General features: G+C 41.4%; 1 protein-coding gene across 1 annotated transcript in view; it reads left to right on the forward strand.

The window, feature by feature from the left end:
- The window catches only part of LOC141050967 (uncharacterized), a 70,256-nt gene extending 48,388 nt beyond the window's left edge, over positions 1-21,868 (forward strand). Inside the window, exon 7 of the mRNA XM_073547726.1 lies at positions 19,421-21,868. Coding sequence (XP_073403827.1) covers positions 19,421-20,775 — 1,355 coding nt within the window. The 3' untranslated portion in view covers positions 20,776-21,868. The remainder of the gene's footprint in view (positions 1-19,420) is intronic.
- Positions 21,869-22,363: the final 495 nt, after the last annotated feature.

The raw sequence follows: 22,363 nt of genomic DNA on the forward strand, positions 1-22,363 counted from the left end.
TCACTTATCCCAGAAGGCACTGGGAATATGCAAATGATCTCCTCAAGACTCTTCCCCTGGTTTTAGGGTCAGGCCTAAAACTAAGATTCCATTCCTCTCTGCGGGAAAGACACATCGAAACCCCTATGCAGCCGTCCCTGCACAAACAATTGGTGCTGGAAAGCAAGGTCCTGGAGCTCAGGGAGAATCATGTCTTGGAAGAAGTTCCTCCAGGGGAATGAAAAAAGGGGTTCTACTCACCCTTTTTTCTGATTAAAAAAAAATGGACGCATCCTTAAGAACCATAGTAAATGTGAATGCTTGAAAGAAATTCCTGGTCATCACTTCACTCAAGATGGAATCGGTGAAGACAACAGTGAAGGTTCTCTTCTACCAATTCACACGCAGTATCGGAGAGTCCTCAGAGTAGCAGTGCAAATACAATCAGAAATCAGACACTTCCAATAGAGGGCTCTCCCCTTTGGGTTAGCAATAGCTCCCCAGATATTTACAAAAATAATATCAGAGGTAACAGCTCATCTCCGGGAAAAGGACATACTGGTGGTGCCATATCTGGACGACTTTCTAATTGTGGAGGACCCATCCTTCAGTGTCGCGAACAGTTCAGGGTGGTCAGCGGCACCTTAGAAAGGTTAGGGTGGCATTTGAATCTCAAAAAATCCAGGCTATGACCATTAACAACACAGGTCTCCCTGACTCTAGTAATAGATTTGGTAAGACAAGAATGCCGCCTCCCGGAGGAGAAAGAAGAGAATATCATAAGCCTCATCTTGTCTGCAGTGGCGATGCCAGAAATGTCCCTCAGGAAAGTGATGTATTTGCTGGGTTCTTTGACCGCCTGTATTCCAGCTGTCAAATGTGCATAGTTCCATTCACGGGATCTAAATTTTACCATAGCCTGTGACTGAAAAGCTTTAGCTCCTGCCTGTAAGGCTGAAGGGTGTGAGTTCAAGATCTGGCTAGACTCACACAAAAGAGAAAATGACATTTTTGAGGTGAGTCATTGGACGTGGTATATCTTGTTTTTTCCAAATCGTTTGATACTGTGCCATACAAGAGGTTGATACACAAAATAAAAATGCTGGGTCTGGGGGAAAATGTGTGTTAATGGGTAAGTAATTGCCTTAGCAATAGAAAGCAGAGGGTCGTTATAAATGGTATATTCTCTGAGTTGATGTGACCAGTGTGGTACCGCAGGGGTCGGTGTTGGCACCTATTCTCTTCAACATATTTATTAATGATCTGGTAGAAGGTTTACATAGTAAAATATCGATATTTGCAGGTGATACAAAACTATGTAAAGCAGTCAATACAAGAGAAGATAGAATTCTGCTACAGATGGATCTGGATAAGTTGGAAACTTGGGCCGAAAGGTGGCAGATGCGGTTTAACATTGATAAATGTAAGGTTATAGACATGGGAAGAAGGAATTAATATCACCATTACACACTGAATGAGAAACCACTGGGTAAATCTGACATGGAGAAGGACTTGGGGATCCTAGTTAATGATAAACTTACCTGGAGCAGCCAGTGCCAGACAGCGGCTGCCAAGGTAAACAGGATCATGGGGTGCATTAAAAGATGTCTGGATACACATGATGAGAGCATTATACTGCCTCTGTACAAATCCCTGGTTAGACCGCACATGGAGTACTGTGTACAGTTTGGAGCACCGGTGCTCAGAAAGGATATAATGGAACTAGAGTGAGTACAAAGGAGGGCAACAAAATTAATAAAGGGGATGGGGGAACTACAATACCCAGAGAGATTGGAAAAAATAGGGTTATTTACTGTAGTTTAGAAAAAAACAACTGAGGGGAGATCTAATAACCGTGTATAAGTACATAAGGGGACAGTACAAATATCTCTCCGAGGATCTGTTTATACCAAGGAAGGTGAAGGTCACAAGGGGGCATCCTCTGCGTCTGGAGGAGAGAAGGTTTTTCCACCTACATAGGAGAGGATTCTTTACTGTTAGAATCTGGAATTCCTTGCCTGAGGAAGTGGTGATGGCGAATTTGGTCGAAGGGTTCAAGAGAGGCCTGGATGTCTTCCTGGAGCATAACATTGTTTCTTAGGCTAGTTTCACATTAGCATTTTGTAGCGCAACGCTTCGTGCGCAATAGAAACGCATGGAAAAAATGCATCATGCGTTTTGCATGCGTTTGCTTTTTTAGGAGCATGCGTTTTAACAAGTTTGTAGCCATGTTAACTCTTAAAATGCATGCGATTTCAAATGTAGGCGTGTGCCTGTCCACGCGCACGCCTGCGTTCCCATTGACTGTAATGTGTTATTTTTGCGCATTCCGTGCGTAGCGTGCGCGTGCGTTTTTTTACGCCGTTGGACGGACCCAAAAATGCAACAGGTTGCGTCAGGCGCGCCTAGGTGTACACTACAAAAAAACGCATGCGCACGAAAACGCATACGTGCGCGTGCAAACGCTAGACCATGCGCCCGCCCTGTTAAACATAGGGTGCATGGACGCGCAGGATGCGCTGCGCTAAAAAACGCTAATGTGAAACCAGCCTTACAGTAATTAGGTTCTTTAGAAGGACTAAATACAAACACATGGGCCATGCACACAGTGAACAAGTCTGTAGGACAGTGTTCACACCACCAAAAGACTGAAACACAACACAGGAAAACAAACGTATAAAAATACTCTTTTGTAAAGAAGTAACAGTAAACAGCAAGTGCTAGTAAAAAGATGATAAAAATCAGGGTATTTGGTTGAATGTATACTAAGCCGCTCTACCAACCATCAAGGTAACCCACATCAGAGCAGTCCCTAACTGATGTATTTAAAAACCTGATCATGTGTATAGTACCTACAGTATATGAGCAGGATTCAGACAGGTAATGTCCAATGTAGACACTGTGCAGAGGACGGCCTTTATGTGCATGGCCCACAAGGAAGGGGTGAAAAACAACCCTAATCTTGCAAAAAAAAGAAACCAATTAAATACAAACACATGGGCCATGCACACAGTGAACAAGTCTGTAGGACAGTGTTCACACCACCAAAAGACTGAAACATAGCAAAACACAGTAAAACAAACGTATAAAAATACTCTGTTGTAAAGAAGTAACAGTGAACAGCAAGTGCTAGTAAAAAGATGATAAAAACAGTATAGTATATAGTACCTATATGAGCAGGATTCAGACTATACACATGATGAGGTTTTTAAATACATTACTATTACTTCTTTACAACAGAGTATTTTTATACGTTTGTTTTACTGTGTTTTTCTGTGTTTAGTTCTTTAGAAGGACGTAGATCTGGGGAATTATTCAGACGGAATATAGGCTGAACTGCATGGACAAATGTCTTTTTTCGGCCTTGCTAACTATGTTACTATGTTACAATGGTGAGTCCTAGAGAACAACGTGATGTTGCAGAGACAGTTGGAAATCAGGCTGATCCGTCCTGGGGCAGTGATCTAGTCTCTCCAATGGTTTAGGATTAAATTTAGCACCCAAGGGAGTTCCCTGAGAAAACAATGTATCCAGGATGGTTACGAAGGATGCCAGTCCCAGGGGATGGGAAGCTCACCTTCCATTGGGTACAGGGCACCTGGTCGAAGGAGGAAAAGTTAGCCTCTTCGAACAACTGGGAGCTCCTAGCAGTGGAGAGGGCATTAAACGAGCTGCTGCCTTTTCTGCAGGGTCACCATGTGAGTGTGCTTTTTGACAACTGGGCTAAATTAGCATATATAGAAAAGCAAGGGTCCTGTAGGGATTCTACTCGCTCAGGTGCGGCGGGAGACAGTCAGGAGGCAGATTCCTTTAAAGTTCATGTGGTTTATTACATCATAAACACGTCAGGCAGCAAGTAACAAAGTAAATAGCTTTCAGCTTAGGCAAAAGCAAAACAGAAACGTCCGTTAACTCAGGCTCAGACCTGGAGCTTCAGTACACACGGGAGGCTTAGTCCTCCCCACCTACAGCTACTTGGTTCAGGAGCAGTTGACATTATAAGGGTGTAGCCACCCCCACGAACCCAGCAGCTGACTGTGACCTCACCACAGGTCCTTGCAAAACAGTAATAAAGCAATATCTTTTATGCCTTACATTATTGAGACAAGCCATCTCTGAGACACATATCTCCCATCGATTATACAACCCTTTGCCACGCCACAGTCCTTTAAGATGAAATGGACCCTCTGACTACTTTATGCTTTTCCCCCGGTGTGTCTCATCCCATCAGTCTTGAGAAAGATCAGGGAAGATAAAGCAAGAGTTATCCTAATAGCTCTTTTTTGGCCAAAGAGGCCATGGTTCTTTTGGCTGAAAGCAATGTCAATTTCGGATCTGTGGGTTCTCCCTGAGGGCTGGGACCTTCTGTCCCAGGAATCTTTTCTCCATCCTCAGGTGTCCGGGCTGCATTTAACAGCCTGGAATTTGAGAGGTCGATCTTAGAAAAAAAAGGGTTTTTGGCTAGGTTAGTTTCTACGCTTCTTAGTAGTAGAAAGCCAGTAGCCACAAGGATCTGTGGGAGGACCTGGAAAAAATTCATGGGGTGCAGTAAAAGATGTCTGGATACACATGATGAGAGCATTATACTGCCTCTGTACAAATCCCTTGTTAGACCGCACTTCCTTCAGAAAGGGCTAGAGCTTGGTCTTTCGGTTAGCACCCTTAAGGTGCAGGTGTCAGCCCTAGGGGTGCTATACAGTTGTGACCTGGCAGGTAATAGATGGATTGCCAGGTTAATGAAAGCCTGTTATAGACCTAGTTCAATTCTTGCGTGTAGAGCCCCTCTATGGGACATACAGTGCCTCGCGAAAGTATTCGGCCCCCTGGAACTTTTCAACCTTTTCCCACATATCATGCTTCAAACATAAAGATACCAAATGTAAAATTTTGGTGAAGAATCAACAACAAGCGGAACACAATTGTGAAGTTGAACGAAATTTATTGGTTATTTTAAATTTTTGTGGAAATTCAAAAACTGAAAAGTGGGGCATGCAATATTATTCGGCCCCTTTACTTTCAGTGCAGCAAACTCACTCCAGAAGTTCATTGTGGATCTCTGAATGATCCAATGTTGTCCTAAATGACTAATGATGATAAATATAATCCACCTGTGTGTAATTAAGTCTCCGTATAAATGCACCTGCTCTGTGATAGTCTCAGGGTTCTGTTTTAAGCACAGAGAGCATCATGAAGACCAAGGAACACAACAGGCAGGTCCATGATACTGTTGTGGAGAAATTTAAAGCCAGATTTCAATGCAGATTGATTTCTAAAACTTTAAACATCCCAAGGAGCACTGTGCAAGAGATCATATTGAAATGGAAGGAGTATCATACCACTGAAAATCTACCAAGACCCGGCCGTCCCTCTAAACTTTCATCTCAAACAAGGAGAAGACTTATCAGAGATGCAGGCAAGAGGCCCATGATCACACTGGATGAACTGCAGAGTTCTACAGCTGAGGTGGGACAGTCTGTCCATAGGACAACAATCAGTCATACACTGCACAAATCTGACCTTTATGGAAGAGTGGCAAGAAGAAAGCCATTTCTCAAAAATATCCATAAAAAGTGTTGTTTAAAGTTTGCAACAAGCCACCTGGGAAACACACCAAATATGTGGAAGAAGGTGCTCTGGTCAGATGAAACCAAAATCAAACTTTTTGGCAACAATGCCAAACGATATGTTTGGTGTAAAGGCAACACAGCTCATCACCCTGAACACACTGTCAAACATGGCGGTGGTAGCATCATGGTTTGGGGCTGCTTTTCTTCAGCAGTGACAGGGAAGATGGTTAAAATTGATGGGAATATGGATGGAGCCAAATACAGGACCATTCTTGAAGAAAACCTGTTGGAGTCTACAAAAGACTGCGACAGAGATTTGTCTTCCAACAATACAATGATCCCAAACATAAAGCAAAATCTACAATGGAATGGTTCACAAATAATCATATCCAGGTGTTAGAATGGCCAAATCAAAGTCCAGACCTGAATCCAATCGAGAATCTGTGGAAAGAGCTGAAAACTGCAGTTCATAAACTTTCTCCATCAAACCTCACTGAGCTCAAGCTGTTTGCCAAGGAAGAATGGGCAAGAAGTTCAGTCTCTCGATGTATAAAACTGATAGAGACATATCCCAGGCGACTTGCAGCTGTAATCGCAGAAAAAGGTGGCGCAACAAATTATTAAGTTAAAGGGGCTGAATAATATTGCACGCCCCACTTTTCAGTTTTTGAATTTCCACAAAAAAAGTAAAATAACCAATAAAATTCATTCAACTTCACAATTGTGTCCTACTTGTTGTTGATTCTTCACCAAAAATGTACATTTGGTATCTTTATGCTTGAAGCATGATATGTGGGAAAAGGTTGAAAAGTTCCAGGGGGCCGAATACTTTCGCAAGGCACTATAAATCTAGTTTTGACAGCATTGACAGAAGGCCCCTTTGAGCGCTTACATTCTGTATCAGATAGATAATTTCACTAAAAACATCTCTGCTAGTAGCCCTTACATCAGCCCGCATAATAAGCGACATCCAGGCTTTGTCAGCAGATCCTCCTTACACTCAAGTTCTGGACGACAGTGTGGTTTTGAGGTTAGACCCCATATATTTCCCAAAGGTCAGAGAAGGCGGATGTCTCCATCGACTAGATTTGTAAAGCAGCCACATGGTCCTCTCTGTCCACCTTCTATAAACACTATAGACCAGATCTCTCTGCTTCCTCTGACCTCACGTTTGGGAGAAGGGTTCTTCAAGCTGTGGTCCCTCCCTAAGATCATAATAATTCTCTGTATTTCTGTCATGGTGCCGTTATGGGTGACTGAAAACATGGATATTACTTATCGGTAATGTGTTTTTTCCGTGTTTTCCAGGTCAGTTTTTAGAACTCTAAAAAGTGCATTATGCAGAACTTTCATTTTCTATTCTAAAAAAGGACACATATTGGAACCCCCGATGGTCCCCATAATAATCCATGGGGCCACCCACTCCTGCCATTTGCATCAATTTTGCAGCAGATCGGTTTCGATCATGAATTCTTTTTTGTCTGTTCCTACAATGAAATGGACAAAACTCCCAAACACAAGTGTGAACACAGTCTAAGTCTGTCCACCAAAAAGAAGCATCACGTCCATTTTTTATCTGATTTGTGGATGAAATTTTCTCACTAAAGTGAATGGGTCTGTGAATAAACAAAGCACTCAAATGCCATCCATGTGTCATCTGAGCAATGTCTATTCTTCCCAGAGCAGTTGCTATGAGAAGGCTTGAAAAACATATAAGAAGAAAAGTATAATACACAAATTATAAAAAGTGACACACGGACCAAAATTTGTTCCAACATAATGAAAACTCCCCAACATTTTTTCACATATGACAAAAAAAACCCAAAACATCTGTCTGATTGAGGCCTCATTCTGGATTGCTGTGTGCTGAGTTCTCTCTCTGGGTGTTACATGAAAAAGGTGTGCACACGTGCACGCAGTGACAGTTCATTGCCGAAAGCTGTCTATGACAGCAGAGAGGCATGGCAAGGGGTGCAGGGACCCTTGCAGTCGATCCCTGAACCCCGAGCGCTGTGATTGGTCAGTCAATGTGACTGACCAGACACAGCAGCAATCCGGCAGGAGATGCTGAAATTTCAGCCTCTCCTGCCCGATCTCAGTGCAGGAGCTCAGCTTCCTGCACTGACAGCTGGGAGCGGCACCCCCGCCGCCCCTGGCTGTTAACCCCCCCACTGCTGCGATCGAGCGCGTTCGGGGGGGAGGCAGAGGGTAAGGGGCTCCCTCTACCTCAGGTGGGCGTCCCCGCGATGTAATCGCGGGGGTCCGACCTGTGCCATGATGACCCGGAGGTGTCATGGCAACCTCCGGGTCATCCAGCTACGGAAAGCTGTTGAGACCGTGCTCACAGCATGGTGTCAGCAGCTTTCAGCATAGGTATAATACATTACAATGCTGGAGCATTGCAATGTATTATACCTAAAGCGAAAGTCCCATAAACGGACAAGGTTGAAAAAACAACATTTTTTAAAAAAATATGCAAAACAAAATATTAAAAAATAATTTTAAAAAATCCCCTAAAAAAACATAAAATAATCAATAAAATACACATGTTTTGTATCGCCACGTCCGTAAAAATTCCATCTATAAAAGCGTCACCCTAGTTAAACCCTTCAGTGAACGCCGTAAAAGAAAAACACAAAAAAGTAGCAAATTATACTTTTTCCAAAAAAAAGTGCGATAACACGCGATCAAAAAGACAGATATAAATAAATATGGTACCGCTGAAAACTTCATCTTATCCCGCAAAAAACGAGCTGCCATACAGCTCCATCAGCAGAAAAATAAAAAAGTTATAGCTTACAGAATAAGGTGATGCAAAAATAATAATTTTTTTCTATAAAAGTTTTTATTGTGTAAAAAAACACCAAAATATAAAAAAATATAAATGAGGTATCTCTGTAATCGTAGTGGCTCGAAGAATAAAATTGCCATACTAATTTTACCACACGCGGAACGATGGAAAAAAAAACAAAAATCCCGCCAATTCCTGAATTGCTAGTTTTTGTTCTTTCTGCCTCAACAAAAATCGGAATAGAAAGCGATCAAAAAATGATATGTGCACGAAAATGGTACCAATAAAAACGTCAGCTCGTCCCGCAAAAAACAAGCCCGCACATGACTCTGTCAGCCGAAATACGGAAAATATAGCTCTCAAAATACGGTGATGCAAAATTTCTTACAAAAAATTCTTACAAAAAAAAAGCGTCTTTTAGTGTGTGACAGAAGCTAAATATGAAAAAAGGCTATAATTCTGGCATCGCTGTAATCGTACCGACCCGAGGAATAAAGTCGCCTAATCATTAATACCGCAGTAGGAGCGGCGTAAAAAATAAAACCAATTCTTCACCTTTTGTGGATTTATGCATTCTGCCTCCCAAGGATCGCAGTAAGGCGATCACAGTGGTTTACCCCCACATATGGGGTATCAGCGTACTCAGGACAAATTGCACAACAACTTTTGGGGTCTAATTTCTCCTGTTACCCTTGTGAAAATAAAAATTTGGGGGCAAAAAGATCATTTTTGTGGAAAAAAATGATTTTTTTATTTTCACGGTTTAGGCACATCAGGGGCTCTGCAAACGCAACATGATGACCGCAGACCATTCCATCAAAGTTTGCATTCCAAAATGGCGCTCCTTCCCTTCTGAGCTCTGCCATACACCCAAACAGTGGTTCCCCCCACATATGGGGTATCAGCATACTCAGGACAAATTACAAAACAACTTTTGGGGTCCTATTTCTCCTGTTACCCTAGTGAAAATAAAAATTTGTGGGCAAAAAGATCATTTTTGTGGAAAAAAATGATTTTTTTATTTTCACGGCTCTACTTTATAAACTTCTGTGAAGCACTTGGGGGTTCAAAGTGCTCACCACACATCTAGATAAGCTCCTTGGGGGGTCTAGTTTACAAAATGGTGTCACTTGTGGGGGGTTTCCACTGTTTAGGCCTGTTTCACACATCAGTTTTTTCCCATCAGTCAAGATCCGCCAATTTTTTAAAAAAACGGATCTACCAAAAAAGGGGCGGATCCGGTTTTTACACCCATAGACTTACATTATTGGCGGATCTTGACTGACAGTCGTCCGTCACACCCGTTATTTTACGGATCCGTCAAGATTTTAGCGGCTCCCGGGTGGATGAGATGGACCCTGCAACGTTTTTTGCTGTGATGGTCCGCTATTTTAACTCCGGGAAGCATTTTAACCCTTAACTACCATCCCGGGAGCCGCTAAAATCTCTCTCTCTCTTCTCCCGGATCATAACCGCGAGATGCCCGCTCTCTTCTCGCGGCTCCCGGATCATGACCGCGAGATGCCCGCTCTCTTTTCGCGGCTCCCGGATCATGCCCGCTCTCTTCTCGCAGCTCCCGGATCATGCCCGCTCTCTTCTCGCGGCTCCCGGTTCATGCCCGCTCACTTCTCGCGGCTCATACCCGCTCTCTTCTCGCGGCCCCGCTACATCGGCGGTACTTTTTTTTCAGGACTGCGGTTCCTTTAACACTCCTAGATCAGTAGATCCCGTCAAATCTACTGTCCGGTGGCTCCCGTTGGTGTTTCGACCGACACGGATCTGTTCTCTGCCTTTTTGGCGGCTGGCAACTGACTGGAAAAACATAAGTGTGAAACAGGCCTTAGGCACATCAGGGGCTCTTCAAACGTGACATGGTGTCCGATCTCAATTCCAGCCAATTTTGCGTTGAAAAAGTCAAACGGCGCTCCTTTCCTTCTGAGCTCTGCCATGCACAGACACAGTAGTTTACCCACACATATTGGGTATCTGCATATTCAGGACAAATTGCACAACAATTTTTGGGGTCCTTTTACCCTTGAGAAAATAAAAATTGGGGATGAAAAGATCATTTTTGTGGAAAAATATGATTTTTTTAATTTTACGGCTCTATGTTATAAACTTCTGTGAAGCTCTTGAGGGTTCAGAGCTCTCACCACATATCTAGATAAGTTCCTTGGGGAGGTCTAGGTTCCAAAATAGGGTCAGTTGTGGGGGGTTTCCATTGTTTAGGCACATCAGGGGCTCTCCAAATGTGACATGGCATCCGATCTCAATTCCACCCAAAAAAGTCAAATGGCGCTGCTTCCCTTCAGAGCTTTGCCATACGCCCAAATAGTGGTTTACCCCCACATATGGAGTATCCGCATACTTAGGACAAATTGCACAATAACTTTTGGGGTCCTGTTACCCTTGGGAAAATAAAAATTGGAGGTGAAAAGATCATTTTTGTGGAAAAAAATATGATTTTTTAATTTTACGGCTCTGTGTTATAACCTTCTGTGAAGCCCTTGGGGGTTCAAAGTGCCCACATATTTAGATAAGTTTCTTGGAGCGTCTTGTTTCCAAAATGGAGTCTTACATACAACTTGTAGAGAGGGATATTACACTTTTGAGGAAAAGTACATGTTTTACAGTTAGAGGTAATCTTAGCCTTGTTGAAAGACAAGCTTTACAGAAATTATCTGATAACACAGCCCTCACAATCAAGAGTGCAGACAAAGGTGGTGCTGTAGTTGTCATGGATACTGTTAAGTACAAGGCCTAGATTGTGACCCAATTAGCGGATAGTGATGTCTATATGAGATTGGCTGGTGATCCTACCTCTGGTTTTCTTGCTGAGTTGCGACTTCTGGTGGATGAGGCCCATGTGAATGGGCTCATAGATGAGAAGTTGTCTGATTTTTTAATTGTGGATAATCCAGTAACACCAATTTTGTATACTTTGCCGAAGATCCACAAGGATCTTCTTAACCCTCCCGGACGTCCCATTGTATCCGGGAGGGGTTCACTTTTCAACAAAGTAGCCATTTTTCTGGATAAGATCCTACGACGGTTTGCAATAACAGCACGATCCTATATTTTGGATACGAATGATTTCCTTGACAAGATCAAAAATGTTCAGGTTGATTCCAATATGGTGCTAGCCTCTTTCGATGTGGTTTCACTGTATACTTCCATTCAGCATGAGAGGGGTCTTGAGGCTGTCGATGTGGTGCTATCGGGCTCGGACGTGGCCCCAGAATGTGCACAGATGATCCTCTCCCTGTTAGGCTTCATCCTTAGGAAGAATTATTTTCTTTTTGGGGATGATTTTTTCCTGCAGGTTAGGGGTACCGCCATGGGGTCCAATGTGGCCCCCACTTACGCTAACATCTATATGGCGGTATTCGAGGATCGTTATGTGTACAAGTCCATCTACTGGGGCTTCGTCCACGCCTGGTGGCGCTACATCGACGATGTCTTCTGTGTTTGGGATGGCAGTGTGGAAGACCTTTATAAATTCCAAACTGAGTTAAATGGTATTTATCCAGAGTTGAAATTTACTCTAATGGAATCCTTAACTCAATTTCAATTTTTAGACACATTGGTATACAAAGAAGGGAATATGCTTAAAACAGATCTTTATGTGAAGGAAACAGACAGAAATAGTCTTTTGCTATACAACAGCAACCATCCCAGGAGGATGGTGGAATCATTACCTTGGAGTCAGATGTTGAGAGTGCGGAGGATAGTCAAAGATGAGAATAAATTGGTTAACAGACTTGATGAAATGTGCCATAGATTTATTAATAGGGGCTATCCTGTGGGAAAAGTTACACAGTTCAAAGAGAGGGTTATTAATTTGACCGGTGGGGATTTTTACCGCAAATGTGATAAAACCGCTAGTAAACGTGTTCCGTTTGTATCAACTTTCTGCCCTATTAGTAATAAAATCGGTGGTATTTTGAATAAGCATTGGGGTCTACTGCAGAAAGGGCTACCGGGGGTCCCTGAATTTACTAATAGACCTATTTTATCTTATAGACGTGGAGCTAACCTGAAGGACAAATTGGTGAGAGCGGATGTGGGTCCTAGTAAGATTCCACGACAGTTGACATTAGACCCTTTGAGGGGTGGCAGTTTTCCATGCCTTGGCTGTGCATGTTGTGGTAATATGATCAAGGGTGATAGTTTCTATCACCCACATACTGGTAAGGCCTCTTTCACACTTCAGTTTTTTGCATCAGTTATAATCCGCCAAAAAGGCGGACAAGCGGATCCGTTCTAAACTGATGTGAACGGATGGCACAGGATCCGTTTTCAGACGGATCCTGAAAATGAAGAAATTTAAAGGAATCGCTGGCCGGGAAGGAAGGAGAGAGAGAGAGAGAGAGAGAGAGAATTTTTTTATTTTTGTCCGGCACCCAGAAAGAATTTCGGGTTAAATGAGTGTCTGGAGGATCCGCCAGAGAAAAAAACGTTACAAGCTCCGCTCTGAAATCTTTGAGGATGGTGACGGACAGCAACTTTTGGCGGATCCTCACAAAAAACGGATGCAACGGACAGCAATCCGCCATTAATGCAAGTCAATGGGAAAAAAACGGATCCGTTTTTTTTCAAAACCTGGCGGATTGTGACTGATTGTAAAAAACGGAAGTGTGAAAGAGGCCTAAGAGATTCTCAATAAAGGAATATTACACTTGTACCTCTAGTTTTGTTATTTATGTGATCACTTGTCCATGTGGATTGCTGTATGTGGGCGAGACAACTATGGAGGTTAAAGCTCGTATCAGTAAACATAAGAGTACAATTAGAACCCAACTCCTTGATTTACCGATACCGAAGCATTTTGTAGAATCTAGACATTCTGTGAATCAGTTGTGATTCAGGGTGATTGATGGGGTCCCTATGTTAAGACAAGGTGGAGATAGGACGTTGTTGTTGAAAAGAAAGGAGTTGAAGTGGATCTCAACTCTCGATACATTGCAGCCGAAGGGCTTGAATCTTGAATACAACTTGCAAATTTGCATTAACTAATCCATAGTAGCCTTAACAGCATCATTCTTTTGGTTTTTTGATAGCGGTTTTGATTTTTGATATATTTTTTTCTTTTTTAGGTTGTTGCGTTGATGTGACCGGGGGACATGGGGACTGAATTGTCCTGAAATTCTGTGGATTGTGATTGAATCGACATATATGTTTTTTTGGTTCATTCCCCGTGCCCTCTTGTCTGTACACTGTGGTGTTATAATAAAGTTATTTCTTTTTTCTATTGTTACTTTGTTTATATTTTTTATATAGGTCCCTGATAATCTAATATACTTTTTGTGAGTATAAATATATGATAGATTGAGGTTTTAGACCATTGGATTACGGTAGCTGAACTTTCCTTTTGTGGACATCATTATATTGGCCTTTATAAGGTTCTCTTTTATGAGAGTCATGTACCAATATATACATGTGGCTATGGTCATGTTACCATAGGAGTCAATATTGGTTTCCGCTTATTTTTTGGAATACTGATTGACGGTATTAGAAGGTGGGGGTTATTAGTCCCTTCCTGTTTACAACTATGTTGTGGCCAGTATTTTGGTAACCTGACTGACTATATATTTATACCGTTTTGGGTCTCTTATATATTGGTTCCCTCATTAGTTATTTAGTAGGTATGTTGAATGCCCGTTTGAATCGTTATGAACCCGTTTGATATAATTTCTTTTTATATGTGGATGCATATGTTTGAAATTTGGTGAGTGCGGTCATGTGATCTCTCCATGTGACCGCTCTATGATGTGGTTGGTGGAGGTGTGATCAGGTGACTTGTCACGTGACCGCTTGCAGTGGATTGTGGGCGCCCTGAGTACAGACCATCTGGTATTATGGAGCTCCGTTGCGCATGCGCGATCCCCTGCTGCGGTATCGCGGGAGTGAACTGTATCATTTCCTATGCGACAGCGGGTGACGTCACTCGATAGCTATGAGGGTGATGACATGGAATGCCAATGAAGGGAAGTTCAGCTCTCAGGTCTGTGCTGATAATTTTGATAGGCTATCGTTTTTTGGCGCCTGATATAGAATTATAATCATTGGTTGAGGTGGCTGGTTGTTGACACCTTATGTATGAATGTTGCTCATTGGTGGGGGGTTGCTAGGCGATATAGGAATGCAAACATCCCTTTGGTTGCCGTTTATTTATTTATTATCACCATGTGTTAGTATGTTGTACAATTTTTGTTTAATGTTTTATGACTGTATGTGCACTATATCATTATGTATGTATAATGTAATTTATATGTTTTATTTGTATTGTTTTATGCTATTTCATATAATGTGGGCGGATACCTGTTACTGATTGGCCACATTGGCCTATTTAAGGCTGCCATATCTTGCTGTATACTATGCTTGATAAAGACCATGTGATGGTCGAAACGTTGCATTTTGTCATGGCACAATAAATGTTTATATAATTTTCACCCGGATGAGATGCTGTTCTTCTTCATCTTTTAAGTTTCTTGGAGCGTCTTGTTTCCAAAATGGGGTTACTTACGTGGGGTTTCCACTGTTTAGGTACATCAGGGGCTTTCCAAACGCGGCATGGCGTCCGCTCTCGATTCCAGCCAATTTGACATTCAAAATCTCAAATGATGCTCCTTCCCTTCTGAGCACTGCCGTGTGCCTAAAGATTGGTCTTCCTCCACACATTGGGTATCAGTATACTCAGGAGAAATTGCACAACAAATATTTTGGTTCATTTTCTCCTGAAACCCTTGACAAAATAAAAAAAAATTGTGTCCGAAGATAAATTTTGGGGAAAAAAGTTAAATGTTCATTTTTTCCTTCCACATTGCTTCAATTCTTGTGAAGTACCTAAAGGGTTAATAAACGTCTTGAATGTTGTTTTGAACACCTTGAGGGGTGCAGTTTTTAGAATGGTGTCACTTTTGGGTATTTTCTGCCATATAGACCCCTCAAAGTGACTTCAAATGTGAGGTGGTCCCTGAAAAAATGATTTTGTAAATTTTGTTGTAAAAATGAGAAATCACTGGTCAACTTTCAACCCTTATAACTTCCTAACAAAAAAAAAATTTTGGTTCCAAAATTGTGCTGATGTAAAGTTGACATGTGGGAAATGTTATTTATTAAATATTTTTTGTGACATATCTCTGATTTTAAGGGCATAAAAATTAAATTTTGAAAATTGCAAAATTTTAAACATTTTTGCCATATTTCCATTTTTTTCATAAATAAACACAGGTTATATCGAAGAAATGTTACCACTAGCATGAAGTACAATATGTCATGAAAAAACGTCATTCCAACGGTAACGCATCCTGAAACCATGCTTGTGTGTTATTGCTCTTCATTCATGGAGGGGTCGCTCGCAAAATTTTATCTTAGAATATAACCATGAATAAAGCATTGGATCTAAACATCCTTCAAGAGCAACTTCTTCCAACCATCCAGGACAAGGAAACTCCCATGATCACAATCCCATTGAAAACCTGTGGTCAATCCACAAAAGCGGGTGGACAACCAAAAACAAGGAAATTGTGGTGAACACAAAGCACTGATTACATAAGAACGGGTCGTCATCAGTCAGGATTTGGCCTACAACCTGATATCCAGCTGCCAGGGAAAAATGCTGAATACTGGAAATATAAGGGTCAACACTATGAATCCTGAGCTTTTGCATAAACTTGATGTAATTATTAAAACATTAAATAGTTTGGAAATGCTGATCAATGTACTTTAGTAACCATAACGAGATCAAAAAACACAGAAGCAGCAAACTCTGTGAAAACCAAAATTGTGCAAATGTCAAAACTTGGCTACGACTACAAATCTATACTCTTGCTCCAAAGTCATGGTTTGTACATGACCGTATTTCTCATTACATGTGTCTTGCCCTTTGGTAGATTGCATGTAGCTGTCAGAGACTGTATAAAACAGACACCACCTACTGGCCCTGCCATGCACTCCCCATTATGATTTTTCGCTGATCATGTAACTGAAAACAATGGACTATCTAGTATATAGGCAAGGGAGACACAAAGCGCAAATAGGGTCTTATCCAACAATAAAGCAGCAGTTTTTTAAAAGAACTGTTTACCTGGGTTATGCCTCCTAATGGTGGTCAAAGCAAGTGTAGTGAGGATAGGCTGCCACAGAACCACAGGTCGGTCACCGACCAGACAGTACAGTACACTGCAGGAAGACAATCCTCTAATCCTGAAGACACTACATCCTTTCATTAAGATCTGATCTTGTAGCGGTGTGTGTTAATTCTTGGAGCACTGTGTATCTACAGGTCAGATACCGCACCGTCTAAAAGTTCAATTTTACGTTTTCTTCTTTAAACAATTTTTATTATCGATTTAAATACAAATAATCGAGACAAATATATATATTTCATATAAAAAAGTGACACATTTTAATTAAAAAAGATATTTTCTTCTAAATATTTATTATAGCAGATGATTTAACACTCTTCTTGGAAAAGTGAAGGTGGATTTCATTGCAGTCTAATGGTCTAAAGCAGTGGTCCCCAACCTTTCTGACCTTGAGAGCCACATTCAGCACTGAGAGAGGGTCACGAGCCACATTCAGCACTGAGAGAGGGGCGCGAGCCACATCTAGCTCCCACCCCCTTCAAAGTAGTGTCAACCAAATCCCCCATTACAGGTATAATGATAACCAAAGCTTCTCCACAGAAATCACTCCAAAGCAGTACACTGAGACCCAGGGGTTCCCATAATCCCCCCATTCATTATTCTCCCATCAAGGACTCCCAACACACTATCATATCCAGCTTTGAGCACCTCATCTAACACGTAGTACCATTCTCCAACGTACCATACCTAAAACATCTCTAAACCCCTAAGACCAGTAAATGTGCCTCCAGTTCTTCACTTCTGTGCAGGGCTACTCACAAATTTCACCATTTTGAGATGTTCTCTTCATACCTGTTTGCTAGACCTGGACCTAATGCACCAAGCTGGCAGACAGTCGCGAGCCACAATTCATGGGACCGCGAGCCACATGTGGCTCCAGAGCTACAGGTTGGAGACCCCTGGTCTAAGTGATAGAGGAGTTGACTCCCATAACATGAGAACTTGTTTTTTGAAGTTCGCGCTATATGTTCTGTTTCTTCTTCCTTTTTTTCTCTCTTGAAATAATTTTTATTTTTCATTTGTCAGCCTGTAAATTGATATAGACAAGATATTAGAATGTTTTTTCCAAAAGGTTTATGTGATTTTTCTGAAAACAATGTTCTATTAACCATTTACTGACTTTGAACTTTGACATATGTCATCTGACTGTTTGGCGCCTGTTTTTTGGATTCTTGGATGTATTTAAACAATGTACTGTTAGCACCTGTGTAAGTTATATGTGGTATTTCCTGAGGAAGGGGTGGTTTTCACCCTGAAACGCATCGAGTAAACCACTATTGAACTTCTACTATAACTTGGAATTTTACCATTCACGCAGCGCGGAAAAAAATCCACATCCTATCCCGCAGTGTACTGAAAACAATGGATGACAGGCGAAATGAAACATGAACTTACATACCTTGTCTGTTATCAATGAGGTTACTAATAGTTGTCTAAGGAATGTTCTACCACTAAATGCTTTTGGGAAAATCATCAAGGTCCACTGCGATCAGCTTCCTGTGCAATTGCCAACCAAAGGCGTTGTAGATATTCTTGATGGGAGACAACTAGAGATGAGCGGACACCTGAATGTTTGGGTCCGGTGTGTTCGGCGGAACAGTTAGAAACAGTTCGGGTACCAGAACAGTACCCGGGCCCTAATCACTTGAATAGGGGGCCCGAACATCCAGTGTTTTCCACGCTGTCATGTGCATGACAGCACAGCAAACATCACTTCTGTTCAGCGGTAAAATCATCACCGGTGAGTCAAAAGATAGCGTGAGCGCTCAGCTGTGATCGGAGGTGTAACATTTACCTCCGGTCACTGGTGTCAGCTGATAAGACTACTGCTCCCATCAGCCGTTGCCTGCTGCCGCTATTAATTGAGAGCAGGAGTGGCTGAAGAGTGTATTCATCAGCCGACTCCTGCATTGTAAATAAATTAAAAGAAAACCCTGGCGTGGGTTCCCCCATATTTTTGTTAACCAGCCGGGAAAGGTCAGAGAGGTCCGGCGCCTGAGCACTGCAGTACTTTACTCTGCTGTCAACAGGGCAGATAAAGTACGCCTGCGCAGGAGCCGTGTCAGAAGTAAGAAGGAGGACGTAATCGCTAGAAGATGGGAGGCGCCGGACCGGATCGGGACACCCATCGGACCGGACCGGAACCCGGTGTGAGTATAATCTAACTGGTTTTTCTTATCTTTCAGGTTACATCAGGGGCTTATCTAGAGCATTACAGAATGATGTAGATAAGCCCCTGATGTCTGTGGCCGCAGCTCATTGGCCAAAAATGGGGTGACAGATTCCCTTTAACATATTAACAGCCGAGGGTGAATCGAGATTCCACTCGTTGCTGTTAGGGGCACAATAAAATCAGCTGACATGGGTCATCAAACAGGGGGAGGCAATCTATCATGTACCTATATGTCATAGGTCGCTAAGGGGTTAATCCTTATTGATAGCAGCCAAGGTGAGTAACTGCATGTTTTTCTGTGCATAGCCCTCATACACGAGCCTAAACAAACAAGCTGTTTTGAAAATTTTGTTTTCGTTTTTTCTTCAATTGCATACTATTAACATATCTATGGAGATATTCAGAGGAGACACAGATTAGATATTAGAAAAAAATTTTTGACAGTGATCAATGAGTGGAACAGGCTGCCACAAGAGGTGGTAAGTTCTCCTTCAATAGAAGTCTTCAAACAGAGGCTGGACAGATATCTCTCTGGGGTGATTTAGCGAATCCTGCTTTGAGCAGGGGGTTGGACCAGATGGCCCAGGAGGTCCCTTCCAACTCTACGATTCTATGATTCTATGAACTGACAATTTTCAGAATTCCAGGCCTTTTCCTTCTTGGTGTTGTAATTTCAATGTTGAGAAGTCTAGAATATAAATAATAATTTAGTTTCAATGCACTTTTATTTAAATATAACACTCACTTTTACTCTTGGCAGATAACAATTCCAGAAGCTCAGAGGGAAATCTGATGTTTTTAGATTTTGCAGCAAATGGTCATAGTATCATAACAGATAATCGTCAAGAACATTCCATTATCCTAAATACACCTCAAGCCCTTCACGATTTAGCATCTGATTCTTTTCAGTGGATCCTTTCTTCTGCTTCATCAACAACCAATGTGGAAAAGAAAAGTCAAGGAATATCTGTTGAACATATGAACACTCATGTAGTGGTGGAGCCATTAACATGGTCAGTATGTGGGAAAAATTTTGCTCAGAAATCAAATCTTGCACAACATCTGAAGGTTCATAAAGGGGAGAAACCATTTTCATGCTCCGAATGTGGGAAATGTTTTTTTCAGAAATCACATCTTGTGCAACATCTGAAGATTCACACAGGAGAGAAACCATTTTCATGTTCAGAATGTGGAAAAAGTTTTGTCAAGAATTCAGATCTTATTAGACATCAGAGAACACACACAGGGGAGAAGACATTTTCATGTTCAGAATGTTGCAAATGTTTTAACAGCCCATCAGAACTTGTTACACATCAGAGAATTCACACAGGGGAGAAGCCATTTTCATGTTCAGAATGTTGTAAATGTTTTAGCAGGAAATCAGATCTTGTTGCACATCTGAGAATTCACACAGAGAAAACAGCATTTTTATGTTCAGAGTGTGGGAAAAGTTTTGTTAAGAAATCTAATCTTGATACACATCTGAGAATTCACACAGGGGAGAGACCTTTTTCATGTTACGAATGTGGGAAATGTTTTTTTCAGAAATCACATCTTGTGCAACATCTGAAGATTCACACAGGGGAGAAACCATTTTCATGTTCAGAATGTGGAAAAGGTTTTGTTAAGAATTCAGATCTTATTAGACATCAGAGAACACACACAGGGGAGAATCCATTTTCATGTTCCGAATGTTGTAAATGTTTTAAAAGGAGATCAAAACTTGTTACCCATCAGAGAATTCACACAGGAGAGAAGCCATTTTCATGTTCCGAATGTTGTAAATGTTTTAGCAGTAAATCAGAACTTGTCAGTCATCAGAGAATTCACACAGGGGTGAAGCTATATCAATGTTTAGAATGTGGAAAAGGTTTTAATGTGAAACGCAGACTTGTGACACATCAGATAATTCACACGGTGAAAACTGCATTTTCATGTTCAGAGTGTGGGAAAAGTTTTGTTAAAAAATCACTACTTGATACACATCTGAGAATTCACACAGGGGAGAAACCATTTTCATGTTCAGAATGTGGAAAAGGTTTTATGAGAATGTCAGATCTTGTTAGACATCAGAGAATTCACACAGGGGAGAAGCCATACCCATGTCAAAAGTAAAAGAAAAGTCAAAGATGCTATAGGATTTTTACAGGATGAAAATGATGAAATGGTAAGACAGGATGTTGAGAAGGCTGAACTTTTAAATTCCTATTTTGCATCTGTTTTCTCTCAGAAAGGAAATGTAACATCAACTGTTATTCACTGTCCTATTAAGGGAATAGAAGAATCCAGGATATCTATAAACAGAAAGATAGTGAGGAAACACTTAGCTAACCTAAATGTATTCAAGTCTCCAGGTCCAGATGAATTACACCCCAGAGTACTGAAGGAGATAGCAGAAGAAATTTTTGAACCCCTCTCCATAATCTTTGAAAATTCTTGGAGAACAGGAGAAGTGCCAGAAGACTGGAGAAGAGCAAATGTTGTTCCTATCTTCAAAAAGGGGAAGAAGGTGGACCCAGGCAACTATAGGCCGGTGAGTCTGACTTCTATACCAGGAAAGATCTTTGAACAAATTATTAAACAACATGTATGTCAATACCTGGATAAGAATGAAGTGATTAAACAGAGTCAGCATGGGTTTGTAACTAATAAGTCATGTCAGACTAATTTAATTTCCTTTTATGATGGTATTACTGATTGGGTGGATCAAGGAAATGCTGTAGATATAGTATATCTTGACTTCAGCAAAGCATTTGACAAAGTCTCTCATACAATCCTTATTGAAAAAATGACTAAGTATGGAATGGACAAGGCAACTGTTAGGTGGATTCATAACTGGCTTAGTGATCGGACCCAAAGAGTGGTCGTAAATGACTGCACATCCAGTTGGAAGAATGTCTCAAGTGGGGTACCACAGGGCTCTGTCCTGGGCCCTGTATTGTTCAACATCTTTATCAACGATTTAGATGAAGGAATTGAGGGTAAACTGATTAAATTTGCTGATGACACAAAGCTAGGAGGGATAGCTAATACTAGAGAAGAGAGAGAGAGGATTCAAAAAGATTTAAATAAACTGGAGAAGTGGGCAGCAACTAACAGAATGGTTTTTAACAGGGAGAAATGCAAAGTACTACATCTGGGCAATAAAAATGAAAAAAGCATATATAGAATGGGAGGAATAGGGCTAAGTGACAGCACATGTGAAAAAGACTTGGGTATACTAATAGATCACAGACTGAATATGAGTCAACAGTGTGATGCAGCAGCAAAAAAGGCAAATGCAATTCTAGGATGTATTAACAGAAGCATACAGTCTAGATCACGTGAAGTAATTATTTCCCTCTACTCCTCTTTGGTCAGACCTCATCTGGAATATTGTGTCCAATTTTGGGCACCACATTTTAAAAAAGACATCAACAAACTGGAGCAAGTTCAGAAAAGAGCGACCAGAATGGTGACCGGTCTGCAAACCCTGTCTTATGAGGAAAGGTTGCAGGATTTGGGAATGTTTAGTTTGCAAAAGAGAAGACTGAGAGGAGACTTAATAGCTGTCTACAAATATCTAAAGGGCTGTCACATTGTAGAAGGATCAACTTTATTCTCATTTGCACAAGGAAAGACTAGAAGCAATGGGATGAAGCTGAATGGGAGGAGACACAGATTAGATATTAGAAAAAACTTTTTGACAGTTAGAGTGATCAAT

The sequence above is a fragment of the Dendrobates tinctorius genome, unplaced genomic scaffold (genome assembly GCF_039654945.1).
Source record: "Dendrobates tinctorius isolate UK_male_01 unplaced genomic scaffold, ASM3965494v1 ptg000155l, whole genome shotgun sequence".
Lineage (NCBI taxonomy): Eukaryota > Metazoa > Chordata > Amphibia > Anura > Dendrobatidae > Dendrobates > Dendrobates tinctorius.